This window comes from Cervus elaphus, chromosome 33 (genome assembly GCF_910594005.1).
Source record: "Cervus elaphus chromosome 33, mCerEla1.1, whole genome shotgun sequence".
NCBI lineage: Eukaryota > Metazoa > Chordata > Mammalia > Artiodactyla > Cervidae > Cervus > Cervus elaphus.
In genome coordinates this window covers 6,194,187-6,219,849 of record NC_057847.1, presented here as the reverse complement: position 1 = coordinate 6,219,849, position 25,663 = coordinate 6,194,187, and the positions used below count along the sequence as shown (strand labels likewise).

Genomic DNA, 25,663 nt, shown 5'->3' with positions numbered 1-25,663 from the left:
GTTGTATAACATGATTGGATATATTGCAGTTGTCCTGTCATTGTGTTACAGCACTGTACCTTGTCTACCTGAAATGTTCTAGGATTTACAATTTGTTTGTAAATAACAAGCAAAACTGATGATGTTAAATCTTCAAACAACATATTATAAAAAAGGTCTGTCTAGTCAAGGCTATGGTTTTTCCAGTGGTCATGTATGGATGTGAGAGTTGGACTATAAAGAAAGCTGAGTGCTGAAGAATTGATGCTTTTGAACTGTGGTGTTGGAGAAGACTCTTGAGAGTCCCTTGGACTGCAAGGAGATCCAACCAGTCCATCCTGAAGGAGATCAGTCCTCGGTGTTCACTGGAAGGACTGATGCTGAAGCTGAAACTCCAATACTTTGGCCACCTCATGCGAAGAGCTGACTCGTTGGAAAAGACTCTGATGCTGGGAAAGATTGAGGGCAGGAGGAGAAGGGGCCGACAGAGGATGAGCTGGTTGGATGGCATCACTGATTTGATGGACATGGGTTTGGGTGGACTCCAGGAGTTGGTGATGGACAGGGAGGCCTGGCATGCTGTGGTTCATGGGGTCGCAAAGAGTCAGACTCGACTGAGCGACTGAACTGAACTGAACTGAATTTGCACTTATTGTCATTTAAGGAAAAAAAATGCCTACGCAAAAAACCTGAAACTACAGACTTCCTTTATATAGCACAGCTGAACAGAGATGCAGTTTTGCTAAACCATTTAACCCCGAGGGTCATCATAGTCTGTAGATCACAGGAGAACTGCAGATAGGAAATGTGAAGAGATATTATAGGGCTATAGTCAGGAAAAGCTAGAATGTGAGAGACTTTATGGCAAAATGATCTGATTTTATCAACAAATACATTAAAAGGAAAAGAAAAGAGGGAAGGAGGAACTTCAAGAGAAACTTAAAAATGTGTCACCTTAATGTGGTGTGTGGATCTTACCGGATTTTGAGTTGAACAAACTTGTAAAAAAAATAGAGAGCAAGAGAATCATAGCTGTTTGTACCCTGATTGTATGTTTGATATAAAAGAAATGCTAATTTTAAAACCATTTTTAAATTCTGAAATGAAATTGGTATAGACAGCAACTCACAAGAAATGTGTAGTGTGATGCATTATGATGAAGTGAACACTTTTGTGATTTTTACCCAGGTCAAGAAATTGAACTTAGCTTGGCACCATGGAAGCCCTTCGTGTGCTGTGTCCCCACCACAGCTGACTTTTGCCCTTCAAAAGGAGTCACTTTCTTCTTTTGGAATCATTTGTTGTTTTCTTTTAAAAAATCATTTCATTGCCCAAGATTGCCCAAGTGCCTCTCCATACAATAGAGTTTAGTTTTCTCAGTTGTTTTACAAATTTATTAATTTTGGGGGGGGATTGTGGTCTCTTAGTTTATAGGTTCTCCCTCCATCCCTTTCTTTTCTGTTGAGTAACTTACAGTTTGCCCTATACATTTTTTTTTTGGCCACACCAGGTGGCTTACAGGGGATGTTTGTTCCCCAACCAGGGATTGTATCTGGGCCCTGGCAGTGAAAGTGTTGAGTCCTAACCACTGGACTCCCATGGAATTCCCAGTATATCGTTATCATTGCAGAAATTTTTCTTGTAAGACTAAGAGTGTTACTGTTCTTCCCCCTCCTCTTTTTTACAGTAACTTTTAATGGCATTTGACACAGACTTTCTCTGCTCAATGTGATGTGAAATTTGTTTTCTTTAACCTCCCTGGTTCCCTATCCTGTTGATTTTATGTTATGTTAAAATATGGTGACTTTAAAAAAAAGGTAGCTTGCTTTTTGAAATTTCCTGACTCTGTTCCCTTCTTCAGCTTTTATTTGGACTTTTTCTTTTATTGTCTCTTATTTCTGTCCTACTCAAGTATTATTCTGCCCTCAAAAGTTTCTCCTTTGCATGGGGCCCTTCCCTGGACGGGAGTCCTAGCTTGTAAGTTCCACGTTCACAGAGGTCAGACTGCCATGTGCTTACCTAATATTAGGCTGAACAAAACCAGTTGGTCCATCATACTTGCCAGTGAAAACCTGTTGGCTGTTTCAGGGTTTTCTTATTCTCAGAATCATTAGAATCTCGGCAGTTTCCCTCTGCTTCCATGACCTCTGATAACTGCAGGTCTTTCTGTATTTTCTATCATGGAGAGTTCCTTCCCCTTGGTTTTGTCATAGATGTGGTCCATTGGTTTCTGTTGTCATTTTTGCTCTAATGAGGGCACTTAAGAAGACTGAAAAACTCTGCTGCCAATGGCCATCAAAACAGAACTGTATGACTTTTTTTTTGGTTGTTTATTTTAAAGCTTGAGGTTTTATTTGTTTACTTGTTTTTATTTTTCGGCTGTGGTGGGTCTTCCTTGCTGCATGCGGGCTTTCTCTAGTTGTGGTGAGCAGGGGCTGCTGTTAGTTGCAGTGCAAGGGCTTCTCACTGCAGTGGCCTCTTTTGTGGAGCACGGCCTCTGGGGTGCGTGGGCTAAAGCAGTTGCGGCTCACGGGCTCTAGAGCACTGCATGAGTAGCTGTGATGCCTGGGCTTAGTTGCTCCGTGGCATGTGGGATTGTCCTGGACCAGGGATTGAACTGGTGTCCCTTGCATTGCAAGGCAGATTCCTAACCACTGGACCACCAGAGAAACCCTGTATTACTAGTTAAAAGTGATAATGGTGGTATGATTAAAAAAAAAAAACAACTCTGTGTTTTGGGAGTTCCTTGATGGTCTAGAGGTTAGGTCTTTGGACTTTCACTGCCATGGCCCAGGTTTAATCTCTGTTAAGTGAACTGAGATTCTGCAAGCCACATGGTGTGACCAAGAAAAACTAAATAAATAATTTTTGTGTTTTAATGAGAGATACTGAAACATGCATGAAATGTTATTTGGAGTGCATATCAAAATGATCCAATGAAGTGTGGTAGGACAGTGGAGAAAATAAGATGTGGCCATAAATTGATAATTACTGAAATGCTCATCATGGGTACATGGGAGTTTATGGTGCTATTCTTTCTTTTTACAAATAGAAGTTTGGAAGTTTTGTAATAACTTTAAAAAAGACAATGTAACGAAAAGTTTTAATGTTGATTTTTCATAGCAAGCTTTCCATTTCTCCCCCTCTTTGCTTAATTATTTGTATTCCAGCCATAGAAAAGAACATTCAGTATGAATATATTACCTAAGTGACATCAGTGCACATAGCAGTGCTTGTCACCGTGTCCTTTCTCTTTCCCGTTTCTTTACACTCGTGTGTCTCGCTGTGCCTCTCAGCAAAGGTGGGGGTGGACTTGTGGTGGTGTGCCTGGGCGTTAGTACGTTTTACTCTGAACATACCCCATAACTCATTCAGCCTTTCTTTTACATATCTTGCTGTGCTCCTGGGGTGATTTCACCTTTCCATCTATGCTCTTCTTTTAGTTCTGTGGTTTTTTAGATGCATTGTCAGTCTTCCTGTTTCAGGGAAGGGCTTTGCATTAATCTGCATATTATACTTAAGACTACATTGTTACACTTTGACACCTCCAACTGACGTTTGTAAGCTTAGTTTTCTGCAAGGTACATATTGTATTCCCTGGATAGCTTTTGATATCTTCTAAGATAGAATTTTAAAGTTCTGTTTTCGGAATAATAATCACACCTACTTCATGGAGTGATATTGGGAGGAGCTAGGTGAACTAGTATAAGAAGGAAAGTAGTGAAGTATAAAACTCTTACTCCTGTCACATGATAAATGTTCAGTAGATGTTGCCTTTGTTTTCACTGATGTTTTATTATCATTTTATTACCTATTTAGAATATTCATTTTTTATCTTGTCTTTGGTTAGAAATTATTTTTAAAAATGTTTTGTATCTTAAATGACAGATAGCAGCTGATGAACCGCCACCAGAAGGATGTAATTCATTTTTTTCAGTGCATGGAAAGAAGACTTGTGATTTTGATACCCTTGAGACTCTTCTACTAACAGCTTCTGAAAGGTACATTTGTGTTTATTTAAGTGTCCTGCATTCATTGGGATTTCTTCTATTTCAAATTGCACCTTCTGATTTTTCTTCTGGGTTTTGTAGTTCGTGAGTATAGTGGTTTAGAATATGGATTCTGGAACCAGACTGACTAGATTTAAATCCCAACTCCATCACTTAAAATGGTTTTGCCTACTTAAGCAAAGTATATAACCTTTCTTTCCTCATCTTGTTTCGAAATAGAGATAATAAGAGTACTTACTGTTATTTACTAATGACTATATCAGAGATGTTACATAGGCTTTTTCATCAGCTTAGTAAAGAATATTCTGTGTATTAAAACCAGTGCCTGGAGTAATGATATTAATGGTAATGATCTCTAAGGATAGTATTACTTTCAGACAAAGGAGATTATTTAAGATAATTGCAAGCTTAATTTGAATATTGGTAATTAATAGGCTGACTTTTTTACTTAAAGGTAGGTTTCCTGTGATGGACAAATAATAGGTACTTCTTGCTATCTGGCTAGGGCAGTAACCCCTCTTTATATCCTCTCATACTTTTGTAAATAGGATAACAGCGATCTCTCTTTCTGAGGTTGCTCTGTGCCAGAAGTGCCAAGGGTGTTTTAGATGAGGAAGTTCTTCTTTAGTGAGATCACCTGCTCAGCATCTGTCCTGTGCCCGCCAAATGATATGCATGCTTTTCCCTCAGGGTGATAACCACAAACACAGTGAGCAGCATTCAGCATCTCAGTGGGGAGGTGTGGGCTTTTGAAACTGGCTGCATGGCAAAGTGCTGTTCACTGGGGAACACAAGTTGAAAAATTCTTTGTCTCATTTGTTACAATAACGCAGACCTTTATAAAGAAAAGAGTGATAATGTTTCCTCTTCTGAGATGTGGTAACTTTTTAATGGATTGGCATATATTCTCTTATCCTTTTTTTCTGTGGTTATAAATTTATGCAGGTAGGTGGGTTTATTTTTATAAGAGGCATCTTCCACTTAGTACATGTAGGTGTACCTCCTTAAGAGGGATTGGTAGGTCATAACGTCTATGCATTATGATCTGTTAATTCCTTGATGCCATTCTTAAAGGAGTTTTCTTGAGGAGGGGAGTTTCAAAATTTATGACGAAAACCTAAATAAATGTTAGATCCAGTAGTAGGATGATCATAATGGTAAAAATGATAGAGAAGGGAGATGCTGTGATTGGGCAATTATGTGCTTAAAATCATCCCTGCTGTTTTGCATTACTCACACTTAGGTTTTCAGATAAAAAGATAATTATATTCTATTTATATAGTAGAATAATTTACTAAAGTTTTAGTACTATGAGGTCTGGATATGTATTTGTTTCCTGGCTCCCCCCTCTTCTTTAGGAATTGGTAACAATTTCTAGTCAAAGTCTACATTTTATAATTTATATAATTTACATTTGTTATTTTTAATTATGCACCAATAAGACTTATATCTGACAGTATTCTTACTAACTAAAAGCTATTTAAGATTGTGATCCTCAATTTTCTATTAAGATGCTTATAATCTTTACTTAAATTATCATTGCTGTAGCTTCATTTTGTACTGTTTTTAACATTTAAAAACTTTTTTAAAGTTAACAGTCTTAAGCTTTTAATATTTATTTTCAGACCAAAACCTTTATTGTTCAAAGGAGATCACAGATACCCCTCATCTAATCCTGAAAGCTCAGCGGTTATTTTCTACTCTGAGATTGGCTCTGAGGAGTTTTATAATTTCCACCGACAACTTGTTTCAAAAAGCAATGCAGGCAAAATAAATTACGTATTCAGACATTATGTATCAGTAAGTATTGACTTGTTACTGTTTTAAATGTTAATTTGCCCAAGACAACCTTAGCCCTTAAGCTAATAACTTCACCCTTTATAAAATGACTTGAACTACTTCTTTGGAAACTGTGGTACTTTCATCAAATCTGTTATTTATACTTTGCTTGTCTTACTGAAGAAATGTAAATAATTATGCTTTAAAAAATGACTGTATAAAGTTATGCTTTAAAATTTTTAAATAAAATTATGCTTTAAAAATAGCTTCCCAGGTGGCTCAGTGGTGAAGAATCCATTTGCCAAGCAGGAGATGCAGGTTTGATCCCTGGATCAGGAAGATCCCCTGGAGAAGGAAATGGCAACCCACTCCAGTATTCTTGCCTGCGAAATCCTATGGGCAGAGGAGCCTGGTGGGCTACAGTCCACGGGGGTCACAAAGAGTCAGACACGGCTTAGCAGTTAAACAACACCAATGTAAAAGTTACGTTTTATTTCAAAATGAACTATGTAAATTACATTTAATTTCATCCAGATTTAATATGGGCATCATACTATGAAACTGATTCTTGAATTCAATTCCTTTCTAAACCCTTTTTTCCCCCTCCTTTTTGGAATTTTTCATTTGGTAGAAGGAGGAGAATGTCTAAAGAGATAAAATCTAGCAGAATTGGTTTGAAATTAAGGTTTTCAAACTTTGGGTAGCATTTAGCATTTAAAATATTTATATGTAAAGATCGTTAGCCTTTAAAGTCTCTTTGTCATATTGAGCTCAGTAAATACTGAGTGTTAAGTTCCTGTGGAATAAAAATTTTAAAGGAAGACTTACATGAGCAGAACCAGATTTGTCAGTATCCAGTTTCTGACCCTGCCCTGCTATGTTCTATTGCTGGTATTAAAAGGCCATCCTCATTCAGGATGATGGCAAGCCTGTGACATTTGGTTAGCCCAAACCCTATCTGAAGACATTTAAATTCAGTAAAAAAATGTTCACACACAAACACACACATTTACACACATGGTCTCAACAAAGCACTTCAAGGTTTGAAACCTAACCAGTTTTCAACCCTGTGTAGGTCCAGAGCTTCTTTTTTATTTTCTCCATTTCTTCATATAGTTTGGTGACCATTATACTTTCCACTATGCCTTCATCCAGTTTTGTTTCTACCTTGGAATCCCAGTTCTCACACTTGTGGCAGGATCCACAATCTAAGGATTCCCATAGAAGTTCAAGCATATCCTGAGTGCATAATCCTAGGTGATGACTACATGACATTAATGTGGTTGCACTCTGTCTGCCATGGTGCATTAAGAGCTAGGTGGTCGTGATGGTGTGGGAGCTCGGTGGTGATGGAATGCTTGCTCTGTCTGCAGAATCCCAGGAAGGAGCCTGTTTACCTCTCTGGCTATGGTGTGGAGCTGGCCATTAAGAGCACTGAGTACAAGGCCAAGGATGATACTCAGGTGAAAGGTGAATTTGTAAATTAAGACCAACGCGTTTTCTTTAGATACAAGTTAAAGGGGAATAGAATAGATCGAGGAGAATGATGAAGCGGTGTTTGAATCTTGGTTCTGTTATATTTGAGCTGGGTGACAAATTCTGTAGGGTGAAAAATTCCTAATGTTTTACTCTATAGAACGTGGTTAATGATACATGCCTCTTAAAGTATTTGTGAAGAGAAAATAAGATGTATAGGTAAAAAAATTTTACAAAGTTTTTTGTACAATAAAGTTCAGTAAATAGTAGCTACTGTTATTGATAATAAGTAGCTCACAAACAGTAATTAATTTGTGATCCAATATGAAATCTTAAACTATTAATTAACAGTTTAATTTTGTTGTTGTCATTTTCTGACTTGGAACAGTTTATTGTGGATACTTCTTCTTGTAATATGCTAGGGTTTTGAATTTCAACAAGGTTTATGTGTACTCTTTTTATGTCTTTTGCTTTATTTTAAAGGTAAAAATGGTTGATTTTGGTACATGGGAGGTAGCTTAGCACTTCATTTTTTTCTCAATAGTTATATCTAGGATTAAGTTGCCTAGTTACAAATTCCTCAGAATTTTGATATTGAAATATCTGTTATTCTTAATTTTGAAGTATTTAAATTAAAAATTTCCAAAGTTCAAGGAAAAATACATTCTTACTTTATCCAGGAACACAGGATATATCAAAAACACATTTATAAATGCTATTATAGTTTCAGGTATTTTAAAATGTTTTCTTATATTTTTCAAATTTTATGAAGTTAATATTTTTATATTCTGAATGATTAGACATGTAACTGCTGTGCTTTTGTAGGAACTGAAGTTAACACCACAGTGATTGGTGAAAGTGATCCTATTGATGAAGTTCAGGGATTTCTCTTTGGAAAGTTAAGGTATGTATATTCTTTTGAGAGAGGGTTTTTCTCTCTTTAACTCTCTAGGCTTCTTAGCATTGTAAGTATCATCTTTCTCATTACTATATCTCTTGTTTCTCAAGAGTACTTTACATATGTAATCTGATATGAGAAGATGACCATTTAGTTTCTAGTATGTTTATGATTTTTAGTAATTCTGAAGCACATTATTCTTACATGATACTATGACTGCCTGCTTATGGCTTAAGTTGATTTCCCTTTTTGGACCTTGTAGTTGGTGGCATTAAAGTTACATTCCACTTTTTGATTCACGTAGTAGGAGAAATCTAATAATTTTATGTAATCTTTTCCTGAGAAAATCAAGTGTATTTTAACTTAAAGAGGTTATAGCTATTTTTCTTTGCTTGTTTTTGTCTCTTAAAAAAAATTATTGAAGTATAGTTGATTTACAGTGTTGTGTCTATAACTATTTACTTATGCTCAGCATAGTTTGAAAAATTGCAAAAGAATTATAATAGGTATGGAAGATTTTATGTGTTCAGTTGAAATACATTTTATTGCAATTTTCTTTATATGAAAGAAGATAGAAAATGGCTTTTTGAAGAAAATTTCATTAACTGTTTTATGAAAGGATCTTAGAATTTTTTACCTGAAAAATCTTAGCTTTTATTTTAAATGTTGCAGCTATTTCTGATATGACTTCTCATTGTTCTGAACCCTGAATTCTGCTCAGGGCTGAGGGAAGTCTTAATTAGGACATCTATAGTGTGCTTTTTTAAAAAATAAAAATAGTATATGTAGGTGTAGTTTCATATACTTTAGCTTTAACATTTGGTTGAGTAAAATGATGTAACAAGTTTAGCAGAGATGATTTCATGTAGAGTGACTGCACATACTGAGTTCGTCCTGTGCATATGTACGTTTCTTTGTGTTGAACACCAATTATGGCCTCATTAGTATGCAATCAGGTTCCATTTTTATTGCATCCAGATTTCCATAGTTTCTTTTCATATTCACGTTTTATGTTTGTTTTTTGGATAGCATTATGATTTCATGTATTTATAGCACAAAGATGTTGTGTAGAATATTGAAGACATTTTCTTTTATGGACATTCAGAATAGTTATTTAGCTATTTAAAGTAATTGGCCATTTTAACCTACTTTTATCATGAACAAAAGTTTGTAGTAACTCAAATGGATTGATTGGATGGTGAGTGATCTGAGTAAATGTTTTACTTTTGGCATGTTGTATTTAAGAAATTTTGAGTTATAATATTTAAAAACAATTAGTCTACTCCATCTGTTTTTCTGATCTAAATGATATATCTCTGCCTCTGAAAATTTGTTTTACTAACTTTAAATAGAAGGCACTGTATTTTGAGATAAAACTAAGCAAAATCCAGTTATTTTGGATAGCTTGAATTATATTCATTTGAGTAAAGGATTTATGGGCAGGTATTGAAAGAAATTCATTTTGGGACTGGCAGCAAGGTATTTCCAGTTTTATTTTGAGAAATTAAAAAGATTCAGGAAAGGAGAATAATATACCCACATACTCACCACTCAGAATTGATTGTTGCTATCATACTTGCTTTTCTGTATGAAAGAAACTGTGAATTGAGTTTTTTCCCCTTCAACATAATGCCTTCTTTTCCTTAAAGAAAAAGAAGAAACAAGTTGAGTAAAACACAGTGAACAGAGTTGAGGTCCTCTCTGTTCCGTACTCTCAGTCCCACTCCTCTCCTTCCCCTCAAAGACAGAATCACTTTCGTAGTGATGCATTTTTAAAATCTGTGTTTTTTTTTTTTTTAATCTGTGTTAGTTTTTAAATGAACTTATTAATTTTTTTTAAGAAAAGTAGTTATACTTTAATATTTTTCCTATATTGTAGGATTTTTTTTATTATGTAGAGGGAAAAGTCGTGAAGATAAATTTGAGGCCAACTTCTAAATGCTTTGGGAAAGAAAAGACACATGAAAGGAATTGATTTTGTGTTTCTTTCAGAGACCTGCACCCTGACCTGAAGGGACAGTTGAAAGAACTCAGAAAGCATCTCGTTGAGAGCACCAATGAAATGGCACCTTTAAAAGTCTGGCAGTTGCAAGGTAATAAAAATGTAGAAGAATTGTTTTAAAGTTTACGGTGTTAAAAAAGTTAGAATTTGTATTTGTTTGTATTTATTCACAGATTTTAAGGGTCATGTGATTTATTATGATTTATCAGAAATGGAAGGAAGTCCTTTTGTAGACAGATAACACTTAGCAGAATAATATATATTTGTAGACGAGTACCAGATCTTTCTCTCTTTGACCAGATGTGTTAGTTTGTAAAACTAGAAACAAGCTTGTCAGAATCTTTGCGTTTCTATATGTGTACATTTATTAAACAGTTGGATGCTAAAGGCATCTCAGTATGGCAGGCTGTGCTCTTCTGGTCTAAAGAACTATATATCAAAGTTTTTTTCCCAAGGTAATTTACTAAAATCTTCTGCTATACTTTGTGATATGTTGTAAATTCAGAAGAAGGAAAAGGATTTGGGATGATTAATCCTGTGCTAAATGTGTTGGTGTGTACCCTAGTGTTTATGCAGGCAGATCAAGGAACAGCTACAGTAAACACTCCAGGGGCCTGTGAACTGTGTAAAACCTGGATGTGCTCTGAAATGGTGGCATTCTTAATTACCAAGAAGATAATTGGAAATAAGTGTTTTTTCCTGCTTCTCATGTGTCTGATTAACACACTTCAACTTCTGTTTGACGCTCTTGCAGATCTAAGTTTTCAGGCTGCTGCACGAATCTTGGCTGCTCCTGTTGAGTTAGCTCTCGTAATCATGAAGGACCTCAGCCAAAACTTCCCCACCAAAGCCAGGTAACGTAGAGTAATACAGTTTGAGACAGTCTTCTTTTTAACGTATGTCTAATTATGTCCATGTGTATGCCATGCTGAAGTCACTAAAATATGAAAATGCTTAGAAAATTACAGTCCTGTTGCTACCAGTACTGTAATACTAATGGTACCGTCTTTTTAAGAAGGCACCCCTGCCTCGTGTGGTTGAAGAGAGCAACTTTGCAAATAATCACGTTCTTCAGCAATAAGACAGAAATAACAGTGCCTGCCTTTCAGGATTAGATGAGTTAACAAAATTTAATGTATGCAGACGTAACTAATCTAGGGTCTGCTGTGGACTCTAGTGCTTTTGTTCCTAAACAATTTCATATATATCGTCTTAATCAATCTTGATGAAGGAAATGAATTATAGAGGCTGACTTGTTCATAGTGACTGATTAAGGTTTTGAATGCAGCTTTTCTGCATTGCTTTCAGTTGTATAAAGGTCCTCTACTTCTCATAAATATGAGGCAAACTTGTTTTAAAAGCCACATTTTCAGAAACTTAAATGATTGTCAGTCCTTTACTTGAGTAATTGAATGAGGTGTTTTAACTGAGGTGCTTTTGTAAATAAGTTTGTTTACTTGGTTAGTCGTGGAAAACACTTAGACAGGACTTAAAAATCATGTAGTACGTCCTTATTTAGTCATGTGTGCTGCTGACATGTGCGTGTGAAGTCGCTTCAGTTGTGTCTGATTCTTTGTGACCCTGTGGACTATAGTCCACCAGGCTTCTCTGTCCATGGGGATTCTCCAGGCAAGAATACTGGAGTGGGTTGCTGTGCCCTCCTCCAGGGGATCAAACCTGATCTCTTACGTCTCCTGTATTGGCAGGTAGGTTCTTTACTACTAGCAGCACCTGGGAAGCCCTGTTGAAGAGATACATATGCTTAAAAAGGTTGAGCAGTCTGTAGCCTTAACTTATTTAACATTATCCTTTTATTCTATGAGCTGTAGAGATGATGTATAGGAATAGAGTTGCATATATTTAACTAAGTTCCTGGAAATAACTGCACTTGCATTAAAATCAGCTATTATTATTACTTTTCCTTGGTTTTATATCTTGTGATAATGAACAATATACACATCTGAGAGGAGAAATTTATTTTATCAATTGTAAAGGTTTAGAGTTTTTTCCATTTAGTTTTTTTTGTAATTTATTGAACAGTGTGTTGTTTCATATAGGGAAGTTGAAGTCATGTATATCAAATACTGAGCTTCCCTGGTGGCTCAGAAGGTAAATACTAAACCAGTCACTGATAATGTTTTTCTTTCCTTAGAGCAATAACCAAAACAGCTGTGAGTTCAGAACTTAGAGCTGAAGTGGAAGAGAATCAGAAGGTACTAACCAATGGAAAATAGTAGCCTTTCTATTTTGTATTATATCTTTAAAGATGCACAATTGTGAGTTAAATCAGTGACATTTAATGGTTTTACTCTTCTTTTATTAAAGATGATGGTATTTTGATTCATTTATGGAATCTTTTTTATACTTTCCGTTTTTAATCACAGTTGAATATGAATATAACTCAAAGCTTCAAATAATGTTATCAGTTTCTTTAGAAAAATAACATCCGCCCCTAACATGTCCCACTCCCTGTGTATCCCCCTTCCCAGAAGCATCTGCTTTCAACTCCTGATTTCCTTTGATATTTATCTCCAGATCCTAGCAAGCTTAAATTGGTACTTTCTCATTTTCCAGTCTCATAGATTGGCTTCTGTTACAATGGTGAGGTTTAACTTTCTTTCACCGCAGTCCCTCTCCTCCCACTGTCTACCAGTACTTCATACTGGCACTGTCCCCGTCTCTCTATTATCCCTGTAGTTTTGTCATGATTATATCAATTTTTGATCTGCTTTACTGTGGACTGGTTGTTCTTTGTGTCTAGTGTTGTGCTGTGATTAGTCGCTCAGTAATGTTCGATTCTTTGTGACCCCATTGATTGTAGCCCACCAGGCTCCTCTCTCCTTGGGGATTCTTTAAGCAAGAATGCTGGAGTGGGTTGCCATGCCATCCTCTCTTTATGTCTAGTACATATCAGTTACCTTGGGACCTTCCTTTAACCTCTTTTGTTGGATCTCCTATCTCTTGGATTCCATGTCTTCTTTGATTTTGGTTTATTCCCTTATTTTGGTGCAGCAAATCATTCTTCATGAGAAGGGTTGTGTGTGAGGTAAATTCTAAGAAATCAGTTTTCCATTTTTTTTTTTTGTGACCATGCTGTGTTGCATGGATCTCAGTACCTGATAAGGGATCAAACCCGCACCTCCTGCAACGAAAGGGCAGAGTCTTAACCACTGGACCATCAGGGAAGTCCCTTCTGTTTCTGATTTTATCAGTAGCTTGTCTGGGTATAGAATTCTAGGTTGGAAGTTATTTAGAAGTTTGAAGGCATTCCTCCTTGGAATTGTGGTTTCCATTATGGCTTTTGAGAAGTCTGAAGCCTTTGTATGCTGGGCTTTTTTTTTTGAATCATAAAATCTTTTCTTTGACCCTAGTAATCTGAAATTTCACAGTGATAATGCCAAGAAGGGCAATGCCAAAGAATGTTTAAACTACCATAAAATTGCACTCATTTCACACGCTAACAAGGTTATGATCGAAATCCTTCAAGCTAGGCTTCAGCAGTATGTGAATTGATACTTTCAGATGTACACGCTGGGTTTATAAAAGGCAGAGGAACAAGAGGTCAATCTGCTAACATTGTTTGATCATGGAGAAAGCAGGGGAATTCCAGAAAAACATCTGCTTCATTGGCTGTGTTAAAGCCTTTGTCTGTGTAGGTCACAAAAAAACTGGAAAATTCTTAGAGGGATGAGAATACCAGGTCACCTTACCTGTCTCCTGAGAAACCTGTATGCAGGTCAAGAAGCAACAGAACCAGATGTGCAACAACTGACTGGTTCAAAATTGGGAAAGGAGTACATATTATCATCCTGCTTGTTTAACTTGTGTGCAGAGTACATCATGGGAAATGCTGGGCTGGATGAATCCCAAGCTGGGAGTTAAGATTACTGGGAGAAATAGCAACAACCTCAGATAGGCAGATGATACCAGTCTGATGGAAGAAAGTGAAGAGAAACTAAAGAGCCCTTTGAAAAGGGTGAAAGAGGAGAGTAAAAAATCTGGCTCAAAACTCAACATTCAAAATTCTAAGGTCATGGCATCAAGTCCCATCACTTCATGGCAAATAGAAGGGGAAAAACTGGAACAGTGACAGACTTTATTTTCTTGGGCTCCAAAGTCACTGTGGATGGTGATTGCAGGCATGACATTAAAAGATGCTTGTTCCTTGGAAGGAAAGCCATAACAAACGTAGACAGCATATTAAAAAGCAGAGACATCACTTTGCCAACAAGGGTCCGTATAGTCAAAGCTATGGTTTTTCCAGTAGTCATGTACAGATGTGAGAGTTGGACCATAAAGAAGGCTGAGTGCTGAAGAATTGATGCTTTGGAACTGTGGTGCTGGGGAAGCCTCTTGAGAGTCCTTTGGACAGAAAGGAGATCAAACCAGGACATCCTAAAGGAAATTAATCTTGAATATTCATTGGAAGGACTGATGCTAAAGTTGAAGCTCCAGTACTTTGGCCCCCTAACGTGAAGAACATTGGAAAAGACCCTGATGCTGGGAAAGATTGAAGGCAAAAGGAGAAGAGGGCAGCAGAGGATGAGATGGTTAGATGACATCACTGACTCAATGAACATTATTCTGACCAAACTCTGTGAAATAGTAGAGGATGGAGGAGCCTAATATGCTGCAGTCCATGGAGGTGCAGAGTCGGACACGAATTAGCGACTGAACAACAACAATGCCTTTTAAAAAAGTCCTTGTACTTTTTAGTGGTTTGTGGACCTTTTAAATCTGGAAAATCATTTCCTGTAGTTTTGGGAAATTTTCTGGACTTATTTCTTTGCATTTTGTCTTTTTGGTTTCTCTTTTCTGTTTTTCTAGAACTCCTGTTTACTCTTAAGATGTTATACCTTCTTGAGTTGTTTGACCTCATTAAAAATCTTTTATTTCTTGTTTTCTAGTTCTTTTGTCTTTTATTTTTAAACTTTTCTGGGATGGATTTTCAGACCATTTGTTGAGATTCTTTCCTTTAGTTGTCAAATTTTTAATTTGCAAAGGTTATTGTTAATTGGATTCTTCTCTTTATGGTGTTACTTTTCTGAAGATATCAGTGGTTCATGTGTGTGCTTTCTTCTCTTTTCATAGTCTGTTTCCTTTTAAGTTGCCTTTCTTTTTGTTTTGGCCTCTTTTGTCTTAAATGTTGGAGGCTCTTCTGAGATATCTGGTGATCTCTCACTAACTGCTCGTATTGGAGAGCAAGGCAATAAAAATCTGATTGAAATCCCTAAGAATGCAGCTTTGTGACTGTAGGCTAAGGTGATATGGTCATTTCTTAGGGCACTCCAGTGACAGATCTTTAAACTTTTCGTCTTAACCTGTGTAGTCTCCAGAAAAGGATCTTCTCATCTTCTGCCTGGCAGAGTTGTTGAAGCCCAATAGAGCAGAGCATTTGATAACTTCCACTCGGTCACCTGTTTTCAGCATGGGATCCCTGCCCTCAGCTGTGTTTCATTTCTCATAGATCCCAGTCAGTCTTTCCCACAGTCACAGGATGCTGTGTTTGCAGCCTGGGAGTGAGCAGATGTGGAGTTTTTCTTTCCCATGTGAAAATTTCTGATTCTCGTTGATGGAGTTTTCTATTATCTACCCTTCTCTTGCTTACCATTTATCTTCTCAGGGCAAAGAAGCAAAAGCTGTGGCTTCTGCATTGTTTTCTCTTGTGTATTTCCCACACAGTGCTAGATCTTAGAGTTAATTTCTCTTGGTCCACTGACTGCGGGGTCATGAAGGGAGCCCAGCGGTCCCTGCTGCTCACCCCCAGCCCTGGGAGAGCTTAAGGGATCCAAGTTCTGTCCCTAGTATCTGATTTGTTCCTTTTCTTCTTTACTGTGTGGTGTCGAATATATGATTAACCGTTCCAGTTTTCTTGGAGAGAAAGAATTGAATGGAAAGGATAGAAGTCAATAGAAGCTAAGATATGGTATCAAAGCAGTGTTTCCAATGGGTTAGGCAGTTCTGAAGGCTGCAGGGCTGTGCAGTCAGTCATGTGTGTTCCACCATGACTGTGAGCATCAGTTGGAGGGCCCCCTAAAGGCCAGGCCTTAGAGAGCTTGGGTGCATATAGGTGCCACCCTTAGCTCAGCGACTCAGTATCTTGGTATGCCTTAGTTTGGAGGTTTAAGGGAGGTATAGGGTTTTGAAACCCTTTTGGATCAGATCCCTGGACTTCATCCAGAAGGCCAGCTGTTAGTGACTGCTGGCTCAACCTTGACTAGCATCACAGACAGGCAAGGGTAGCAGAAAAGTAAATCTCAGCACTTGGCTTATTGAATACCCTCCCTACCCCAACATTGTAGGAAACAGTGTAATAATCATTGTCAATATTTGTACATAAAGCCAGAAATGTGGAAATTTTTGTTAAACATTCTCTTCCTACTCCTTAATAGATTTTTAATATTTCAGTATTTCAAGGGAACTTTAGGATTACAGCCTGGAGATTCAGCACTATTCATCAATGGACTTCATATTGATTTAGAGACACAAGATATATTCAGGTATGGATAAATATTTTTCACTCTGAAAAGTTTTAATGATGTGTGGCTGCTTATGATATGTCCAGACTGTTGTCCCTCTTTGATGTGACATGTTGCAAAACCTGATGACTTATCAGCCCAGTGAATGCATTTAGGTAGTCCCTATTCTGGCTGGGATGGGCAGAATGATACTTGGCCATTTTTTATCATAATGTACATCTGATACCTTGGACATTTAAGGTCCAAGTGTCTATTATTTGAATACCTATCTTTTTGTTAAAATGTGGTTTAGGATTAAATTTCTCTAAATTGTCCCCATAAATTTTGGGGTGGGTGGGTGTGGAAGACAAGTGGAATTCTGATTTTATCTTTGAAGTTAAAAGTGACATAGTTGACACTAAGGTTTTATAATAGTGAAAACAAAAGCTATGGTTGGTTAATGCTTCAGAAGAAGCAGTTTCCACAGTAAGATACTTTTCATGTTAATTTAATCAGGCTTTTATGTGCTTTCAGACCTAGTAAAAAATTGGTAAAGAACACATTAAAAGACTGCCCTTGTTTTTATTTCATATTAAAAAAAACTTTAATTTTCCATACTATTACAAACTGTGTACTAGCTTTTTGTAAACACTTTTCAATAATGCAGAGATAAAGGAACTAAACAGTAAAGTCTTCATTTCATCTTATTTAATCTTCCTTACCCTGCAAACCTTTTAAGTTGGGTGTGAATTCCTCCAGACCTTTTTCTATGATCATATGTATGTGGGCCTTGTGGGAATTGATACTGATATTGAAACATATGTTATTTAGTATAATTTTTGGTGTTACTAAATTATTTTCAGATAGTTGTAGGTTCATGTACAGTTATAAGAAATATCACAGGGAGATTACTTTAGTGTTTTTAAAAACATACAGTGTAAAATCCAGATTTAGGATTATTTCATCCTCAAATTGTGTGTGTGTAGTTAATCTCTACACAATGTATACATTGGTAAGTATAAATAAGTATCAACCAAGAAGCAAGTCTTACCCACTGTGTTCTGCATATTTGGACAAAATGAAGCAAGGGAAGAACCTCCTCTTTTGGTTTCTCAACTAGTGTGATGGGGCATTGAGTTTGAACTGATGAATTTTTTCATGGTGAGAATTTTTTTTTTAGAGCCTTTTTTCCTAAATACTGTTTTTTTCCCCCAGTCTGTTTGACATATTGAGGAATGAAGCTCGAGTGATGGAGGGTCTACATAGACTGGGAATAGAAGGCCTTTCTCTGCATAATGTCTTGAAACTGAATATACAGCCCTCTGAGGCCGACTATGCTGTGGACATCAGGAGCCCTGCTATTTCGGTAGGTATTCTGTGAGTGTCCAGGGGGGGATTTGGCCAATTATTTTATTATGGATTTTGCATCTGTCTTCTATGAAAGATAAGTTATTCCTGTCATCTCTTTCATTGGCATCAAAGATTTGCAACAACTGCTTATATGGCATATGTGTGTATAATAAAGTAGGCTCTTAAATGCTCCAGAAAGTTGAGTCATTTGGTTTAATGTGGTTAAGATGGTGATTTTTCGAATTTTATATCTCCTTAGGAATCAGCTGAGCATCTCTTGGGAAAGTGTTTAGTTTTTAGTTGCATGCTGGTCTTGTGTGATTTTGTTTAAAAATATTATTTTAGCTACCAAGCCTCTTTAAGAAAAGACTTCAATACTGAATGATTTATATAGATTAATATCTGCTATATGATGTCTCTGGGCCTTTGTCTCCTCAGATATAAGAGACTAGAGGGATTAGAGCTGCCTCGGGTAGTTGTGGTGAAAGTGATACAAGCAGTAGAGACGTACCCGCACCTTTAGCTCTCCAGGCCCTTTTTCTTGGTGTCTGTCCTGCATTTAGTTTAGGGAAATTTTTTGGAAAGGGGAGTAACACAGAATGTAGGTGTTTCCTACTTGAATTCTTACTTGGTGTTATAACTGTTATGTTGATGAATACTGTTACGTGATTTGTTTTTCTGTAGAAGTTTTTTCATTACAGAGTAAAGAAATTGACATAATTAACAATATAGGACCCATTGCCATACTTAGTAAATGTTAGTTTAATCATTTCATGTTTTCTTGGAAGAAAAAAAGTTTCGGTCAAAGCCCTCTTTATATCTCTTCCTAGTTCCACCCCTCTCCTCCCTGCAGATAATTCATCTTTTGAAGTGGGCATGTATCCCTCCTGTCACTTATTTGATCATTTTCTTCCCTGTCATATGTTTTTAAAATTTTGAAAAATGCCATATCTCAGTATCCTTCATCAAATGAAAAAAAAAATGAGTTACTCAGCAATTTTTTCAAGACTTATCTGCTTGATACATAAAGGTCTCGTTTATCATACCATCTTTTATATTTTTCTTATTTTAAAAAAATATCTTTTATAAATTCACAATGTGGAATTTAAGATGTACAAAAGAGTGTATGTTGAAAAAACTCTTCACCGAGATGTCCAGTTTTTCTTCCTAGAAGAAACAGGCTTTATCAATTCATTGTATATCCTTCCAGAAATACTCTTTATTTACCTGAACAAAGTATTATTCACATACTTTCCCACCCTGCTCTTTTGTACAGATATTATGTACCATTTAATTCATTCATTTTTGATGAAAATTTAGTTGTTTCTAATTTTTTACTGTTTTGAGCAGTATTGTTATGGCCCCTTTGTACCTCTCTTTGTACATTTGAGAATTTAATATTTGGGATAGATACCTAGAGCTGCAGTACTTGGATAATAGCAAAAGTTTCATCTTTGAAGTGAAGTGAAGTGAAAGTTGCTCAGTCATGTCCAACTTCTTGTGACCCCATGGACTCTAGAGTCCATGGAATTCTCCAGGCCAGAATACTGGAGTGGGTAGACTTGTGGGATAGATACCTAGAGCTGCAGTACTTAGTGGTAGGATAGTAACAAAAGTTTCATCTTTATTAGGTCATTTTCTCTAAAGTGACTGTTCCAGACTTCAGAATTGGATGAAAATGCCCATTGTTCTATATTTTTGCCTATTCTTGGATATTGACAATATGAGTGAAATTACATTGTGCTTATTAGTTTATATTTCTTGGATTACTAGTGAAGGTGTGTATCTTTCCTTGTGTTAATTGCGTATTTAAATTTCCTCTATAAATTCCTTATTCATGTTTTTGACTCATTTCTATTTCTCATATGTTTCTTGCCTTTTTAAATTGATTTGTTAGATTTCTGTAGATGTTCTTGACACTAGTCCTTTATTGATTTTGTAAGTTGCACATACCTCCTTATATTCTGTGGCTTGTATTTTAGTCACTTAAACAAAATTATTGATTTATTTTTGGTGGTGCTGAGTCTTGATTGCTGCATGTGGCCTTTCTCCAGTTACCGAGAGCAGGGCTACTTCCTAGCTGCCGTGTGTGGCTGTCCCCTTGCAGTGGCTTCTCTTGTTGTGGGGCACAGGCTCTACGCTTGTGGGCTTCAGCAGTTGTGGCACATAGGCTTAGTTGGCTCACAGCGTGTGGGATCTTCCTGGACTAGAGATTGAACCTGTGCTCTCTGCACTGGGGACATTACCACTGGACCACAGGGAAGTCCTAGTCATTCATTTTTCTACTTGATCTTTATATTTTTGAAAATGGTCTTTTCCTACATGATTATTCTTGAAATAAAGTCTTACTGTTGTTTTTGCAAATTTCACTGGTGGTAACTAAAGTATATACGCCATGTGTGTTCTTTTTTTTGTAGTGGATCAACAACCTGGAAGTTGATAGCAGATACAATTCATGGCCTTCTAGTCTACAAGAATTGCTTCGCCCCACCTTTCCTGGTGTAATCCGACAGATCAGGAAGAACTTGCACAACATGGTAAGTGAAACTTCTTTGCTGGACCATGATCTCTATTTCTCCCTTCCCTTCTTCCTTTTCTATCATATCTACAATGTTCACTTCTCTCCTTTACTAGTTGCTTCTCTGCCTCGCTCCCGCCCTCCACTACCACCACTAAATATGCTCTCTTTCTAGCTCTATGTTCAAACGGAAAGGGTTTGGAAATGTATTCATTGATTGTAGGGCTGTGAAATGTCCACATAATAAGGGATGCTCCTCATCTTTAAGTTGAAGGTTTAGATTGTCTTGAGTTTTAAGATAGTTTTCCTTTTTCACTCAGAAGATAAATATATCTAACATTTTTCTTAAATAGCTTAATCCATAAAATTTGATAGTTCATTCTCTTAAATAAATCTTTGCCAGCTCCTACTTTTTATCCTTATTCCACTGCTTTAGAGAGATAGAGGTTCTTAGTTGGCCCTCTTTCCCCATCTCATGTCTTTCTCTTCCCTCATGCAGCTCCTGAAGAGACTGGGCAGGTGAGGGCCGAGGTTGGCTTCCTCAGAACTTTTTAGGGAAATTATCTTCTGTACTTCCGTCACTCTTAAAACCCCCTTTTTTCCTTCCTAGTCAAAATTTCAGTCTCTTTTTTTTTCTTGGAATATGAAATAATTTATTAAATGAGAACTTTATTTGATTCAGTGAGATAGCTATTAGTTTTTAAAGCACATCATGAGAGCTTAATACATGATACCTATTATTGTGGTCAAAAAATTGGGTTCTGCCCTTTGAAATGAATACCCAAGAAGCTAATCTCTGTTTTCTAAAGGGGAAGGATTAATAAAATATGTATTGTTAAGTAGTGAAGAATAGAAATAAGGCATCTGGATGTAGTTTTCATGTTAGCGTAAAATCACGAGAAAATAATTTAGTCTTTGAGTACCATGTTCTTTGAATACAGAGGGAGGATAACTGCTATTTGTATAATTTCTTTTTTATAACGTTCAAAAGTAGCTGGAGAAAAACAGCCAACCCAATAAAAAGACTAAGGCATTTTTACTGACCCAGTGACATTTGAGTAAATGTCATTTCATGTTTTCCTTTCCCTCTTCCTATAGGTTTTCATAGTTGATCCTACTCACGAAAGCACTGCAGAGTTGATTAACACAGCTGAGATGTTCCTCAGTAATCATATACCACTAAGGTAACATCATTGTTGATTTGATAATATAACAGTTGAGGTTTTGTTTGTCATTCTTAAATGCAAATCTGGTACTACTGAACTTTAGGATAATTAATTGTGGGGATCATTAATGACAGTTTTATCTTTAGCTCAGTATGAAGCCAGTGTATTTTGGGGTAGAGAACTTGATGAATAGAATCTTACTGTCATTGAGTTATTAGTAAATAGCCCATGTAAAAATAGCATGTGATTTCAGTTTATTTCCCAATGGAAGGGAATTTTCCTACAGAAGTGTCCACATCACAAAGCCTACCTCCACTTTTGGCAGAGATAAGAAGCTTTGCCAAGAACTTTTGTTAGATTCAGAACTAAATGTATACACAGCTTTTTATAGATGCAAACAGACACAGTTATTTCACTAAATAGATTTTACCAAATCTGCCAACGGAGTATTAAATGGCTGAGTTTCCACTGTGCCTTTTAAGAACAATGTTTTAAGGTTTTACATATAAAGGTTAAGGTATTTTCACTCACATTCTAAATAATATCTGATAATTTTATGAGTTGATAAAAGTTGAATTCTTAGAAAACATGAAAATAAAGAAGAAAAGAGTGCTTTAGTTAACAAATGTTATTGTGTGTTCCATACTCAGCACTGAGCTAAATGCTGTGAGTGGTATATAAGGCACATTTCTACCCTCTTGGAAAAAATGCTGTGCCTACTTCCCTGTAAGATACTTGATTAAGGGCTGAGTTATATCCTTACTAGTTATAACTTCTTCGGAATTTCAGGGAAACAAAAGACTATAGACAGTTATTTGGGAAGGACAAAGGTTTCATGGCAAAGTTGGATTTAAGTAGACTTTGAAGAAAAAGGTGGGTTTTCACTGATGGAAAAGCAGAGGTTTTGAGTTTAATGAAATTTTTAATGTAAACATGAATACTACCTGGCTCAGTGGCAGATTACAGCCAGAGCTATGTTTGATTAAAAGGGAAATATAAGAGTAGTCATGTATGGATGTGAGAGTTGGACTGTAAAGAAAGCTGAGCACTGAAGAATTGATGCTTTTGAACAGTGGTGTTGGAGAAGACTCTTGAGAGTCCCTTGGACAGGAAGGAGATCCAACCAGTCCATCCTAAAGGAGATCAGTCCTGGGTGTTCATTGGAAGGAGTGATGCTGAAGCTGAAACTCCAATACTTTGGCCACCTGATGCGAAGAGCTGACTCATTAAAGACCCTGATGCTAGGAAAGGTTGAAGGCGGGAGGAGAAGGGGACGTCAGAGGATGAGGGGGTTGGATGGCATCACTGACTCAATGGACATGAGTTTGAATAGGCTCTGGGAGTTGGATATGGACTGGGAGGCCTGGTGTGCTGCGGTTCATGGGGTCGCAAAGAGTCGGACACGACTGAGCGACTGAACTGACTAATAAGAGCAAAGAGAAGTTGGCTCATGGCACACAGTAGGCACTAGTTAAAAATTGACTGAATTGGATTGAGAGACAGGAACAAGGAATATGGTCTTCGGATGGCAAGGGTAGATAAAAAGAAGGCATTAGCCTCACAGGCGTGTTGTGAATAGTCGGGGGAGAGGCAGACCAGCAGTTGTTTTCCTTTGTTGCGTTGATGTGGTGGCTGGGTTCTTGGCAGTTCAGTGAGGAGAGGAGAGAACGAATCTGAGAGCCTTCTTGCTGGTCCTTGATGAGGGACTGGGCCTGGAAGAACCCAAAGTCTGAATTTGGGGGCTTAGTTAACAGAATGACTCTAATGCCCTTTTTAGAAATTGAACACCTGGGAAAGGGAAGTATTGCTACTTAGTGAGGAGATAATTGGGTTCTCTCCCTTATTTTTATTTTCATAAAAATAATATTTAGGTCCTTCCTGCCTGGAGCTTACTCATGGGATTTCTGTCATAAGAGAGATTTAAAAAAAAAACAAAGACAATTTTTAATCTAAAAACAAACCCTCTCAACCATGTTATCTTTGGATACACAAAATTTGCACATACATTCTGAGAACATGATGTTTGAAATATGTTTATGTTTTCTTCTATTTAAGCTGTACTTTAAAAAAAATGAATAGACTTTGTGTATTTTTTAGAGCAGTGTTGATTAAAGAACTGATGTTGCTGCATTCTTATTAATGAAAGTCCATAGCTTATATCCGGGTTCACTGTTTGTGTTGTACATTTTGGGAATTTTTACAAATGTGTAATGACATGTCTCCACCATTATTTTGCAACAGTATCATAGATTAGTTTCACTGCCCTAAAAATCTCTTTTGTGTCACCTGTTCGTTCCTCCCTACCTCTCTCCCAATCCCTGCCCACACCGATCTTGTTACTGTCTCTGTAGTTTTTGTCTTTTCCCGAATCATAATGTATAAACCATTTTCAGATTGGCTTCTTTCACTTAGCAGTACAGTATGCTTTTAAGTTTTGTCCATGCTTTTTTGTGACTTGATACCTCATTTCTTTTTATCACTGAGTAATATTCCATTATATGGATGTCCTATAGTTTTTCAATCCATTTACATGTTAACAAACATCTTTGTTGTTTCCAGGTTAGGGCAGTTATGAGTAAAACTGCTGCAAGTATTTGTATGCAGGTTTTTGTATGGATATAAGTTTTCATCGCATTTAAGTAAATACTAAGTATGATTGCTTTACCTTACAGTAAAAGTGTATTTAGTGTTTGGAGAAGCTGCCACATTATGTTTGAAATGGTCGTATCGTTTCACATTCTCACCAGCAACATGAGGGTTCCTATTGCTCTACATCTTTTCCAGAATTTTGTGTTTTGGATTTTATCCATTCTCATCGGTGTGTGGTGGTATCTCATCACGGTTTTAATGTGAAATTCCCTAATGACCGTGACTTTGAGCATCTTTTAAAAAACAGTTCTGTAAAATGTATTTATTTATTTTTGGCTGCACTGGGTCTTTGTCACTGCACCCTTCTTTCTTTAGTTGTGGCAGGTGGGGGCTCCTTTCTGGTTGTGGTGCGTGGGTTCTCAACGTGCTGGGTCGTCTTGCTGTGGAACATGGGCTCTGGAGCACCGGCTCAGTAGTTGTGCTGCAAGGGCTTAGTTGTCCTGTGGCGTGCGGGATCTTACCTGACCAGGGGTCAAACCTGTGTCCCTGCATTGACAGCTGAATTCTTAACTGCTGGGCCACCACGAAAGTCCTTGAATGTCTTTTTTTTTTTTTTTTAATTTTTTTATTAGTTGGAGGCTAATTACTTCACAACATTTCAGTGGGTTTTGTCATACATTGATATGAATCAGCCATAGATTTACACTTATTCCCCATCCCGATCCCCCCTCCCATCTCCCTCTCCACCCGATTCCTCTGGGTCTTCCCAGTGCACCAGGCCGGAGCACTTGTCTCATGCATCCCACCTGGGCTGGTGATCTGTTTCACCATAGATAGTATACATGCTGTTCTTTTGAAACATCCCACCCTCACCTTCTCCCACAGAGTTCAAAAGTCTGTTCTGTATTTCTGTGTCTCTTTTTCTGTTTTGCATATAGGGTTATCGTTACCATCTTTCTAAATTCCATATATATGTGTTAGTATGCTGTAATGTTCTTTATCTTTCTGGCTTACTTCACTCTGTATAAGGGGCTCCAGTTTCATCCATCTCATTAGGACTGGTTCAAATGAATTCTTTTTGACGGCTGAGTAAAATTCCATGGTGTATATGTACCACAGCTTCCTTATCCATTCATCTGCTGATGGGCATCTAGGTTGCTTCCATGTCCTGGCTATTATAAACAGTGCTGCAATGAACATTGGGGTGCATGTGTCTCTTTCAGATCTGGTTTCCTCAGTGTGTATGCCCAGAAGTGGTATTGCTGGGTCATATGGCAGTTCTATTTTGCTGACTGTATGTCTTGTTTGATGAGGTGCTTGTTCAGATCTTTTGCCCAGTTTAACTTTTTTTAAATTATTAGTTTTAAGAGCTTTAGGGTATTCTGCCTATCAGTCCTTTATCAGATGTGTCTTCTGCACAGATTCTCAGCTAGTCTGT

General features: G+C 37.1%; 1 protein-coding gene across 1 annotated transcript in view; it reads left to right on the top strand.

Moving 5' to 3' along the window:
• The window catches only part of UGGT1 (UDP-glucose glycoprotein glucosyltransferase 1), a 112,871-nt gene that overhangs the window by 12,376 nt on the left and 74,832 nt on the right, over nt 1-25,663 (top strand). Inside the window, exons 5-15 of the mRNA XM_043894221.1 lie at nt 3,868-3,980; nt 5,615-5,789; nt 7,142-7,238; nt 8,070-8,148; nt 10,135-10,235; nt 10,899-10,998; nt 12,297-12,357; nt 16,553-16,644; nt 17,818-17,968; nt 20,370-20,489; nt 21,569-21,654. Of these exons, the coding sequence (XP_043750156.1) occupies nt 3,868-3,980; nt 5,615-5,789; nt 7,142-7,238; nt 8,070-8,148; nt 10,135-10,235; nt 10,899-10,998; nt 12,297-12,357; nt 16,553-16,644; nt 17,818-17,968; nt 20,370-20,489; nt 21,569-21,654 (1,175 nt within the window). The remainder of the gene's footprint in view (nt 1-3,867; nt 3,981-5,614; nt 5,790-7,141; nt 7,239-8,069; nt 8,149-10,134; nt 10,236-10,898; nt 10,999-12,296; nt 12,358-16,552; nt 16,645-17,817; nt 17,969-20,369; nt 20,490-21,568; nt 21,655-25,663) is intronic.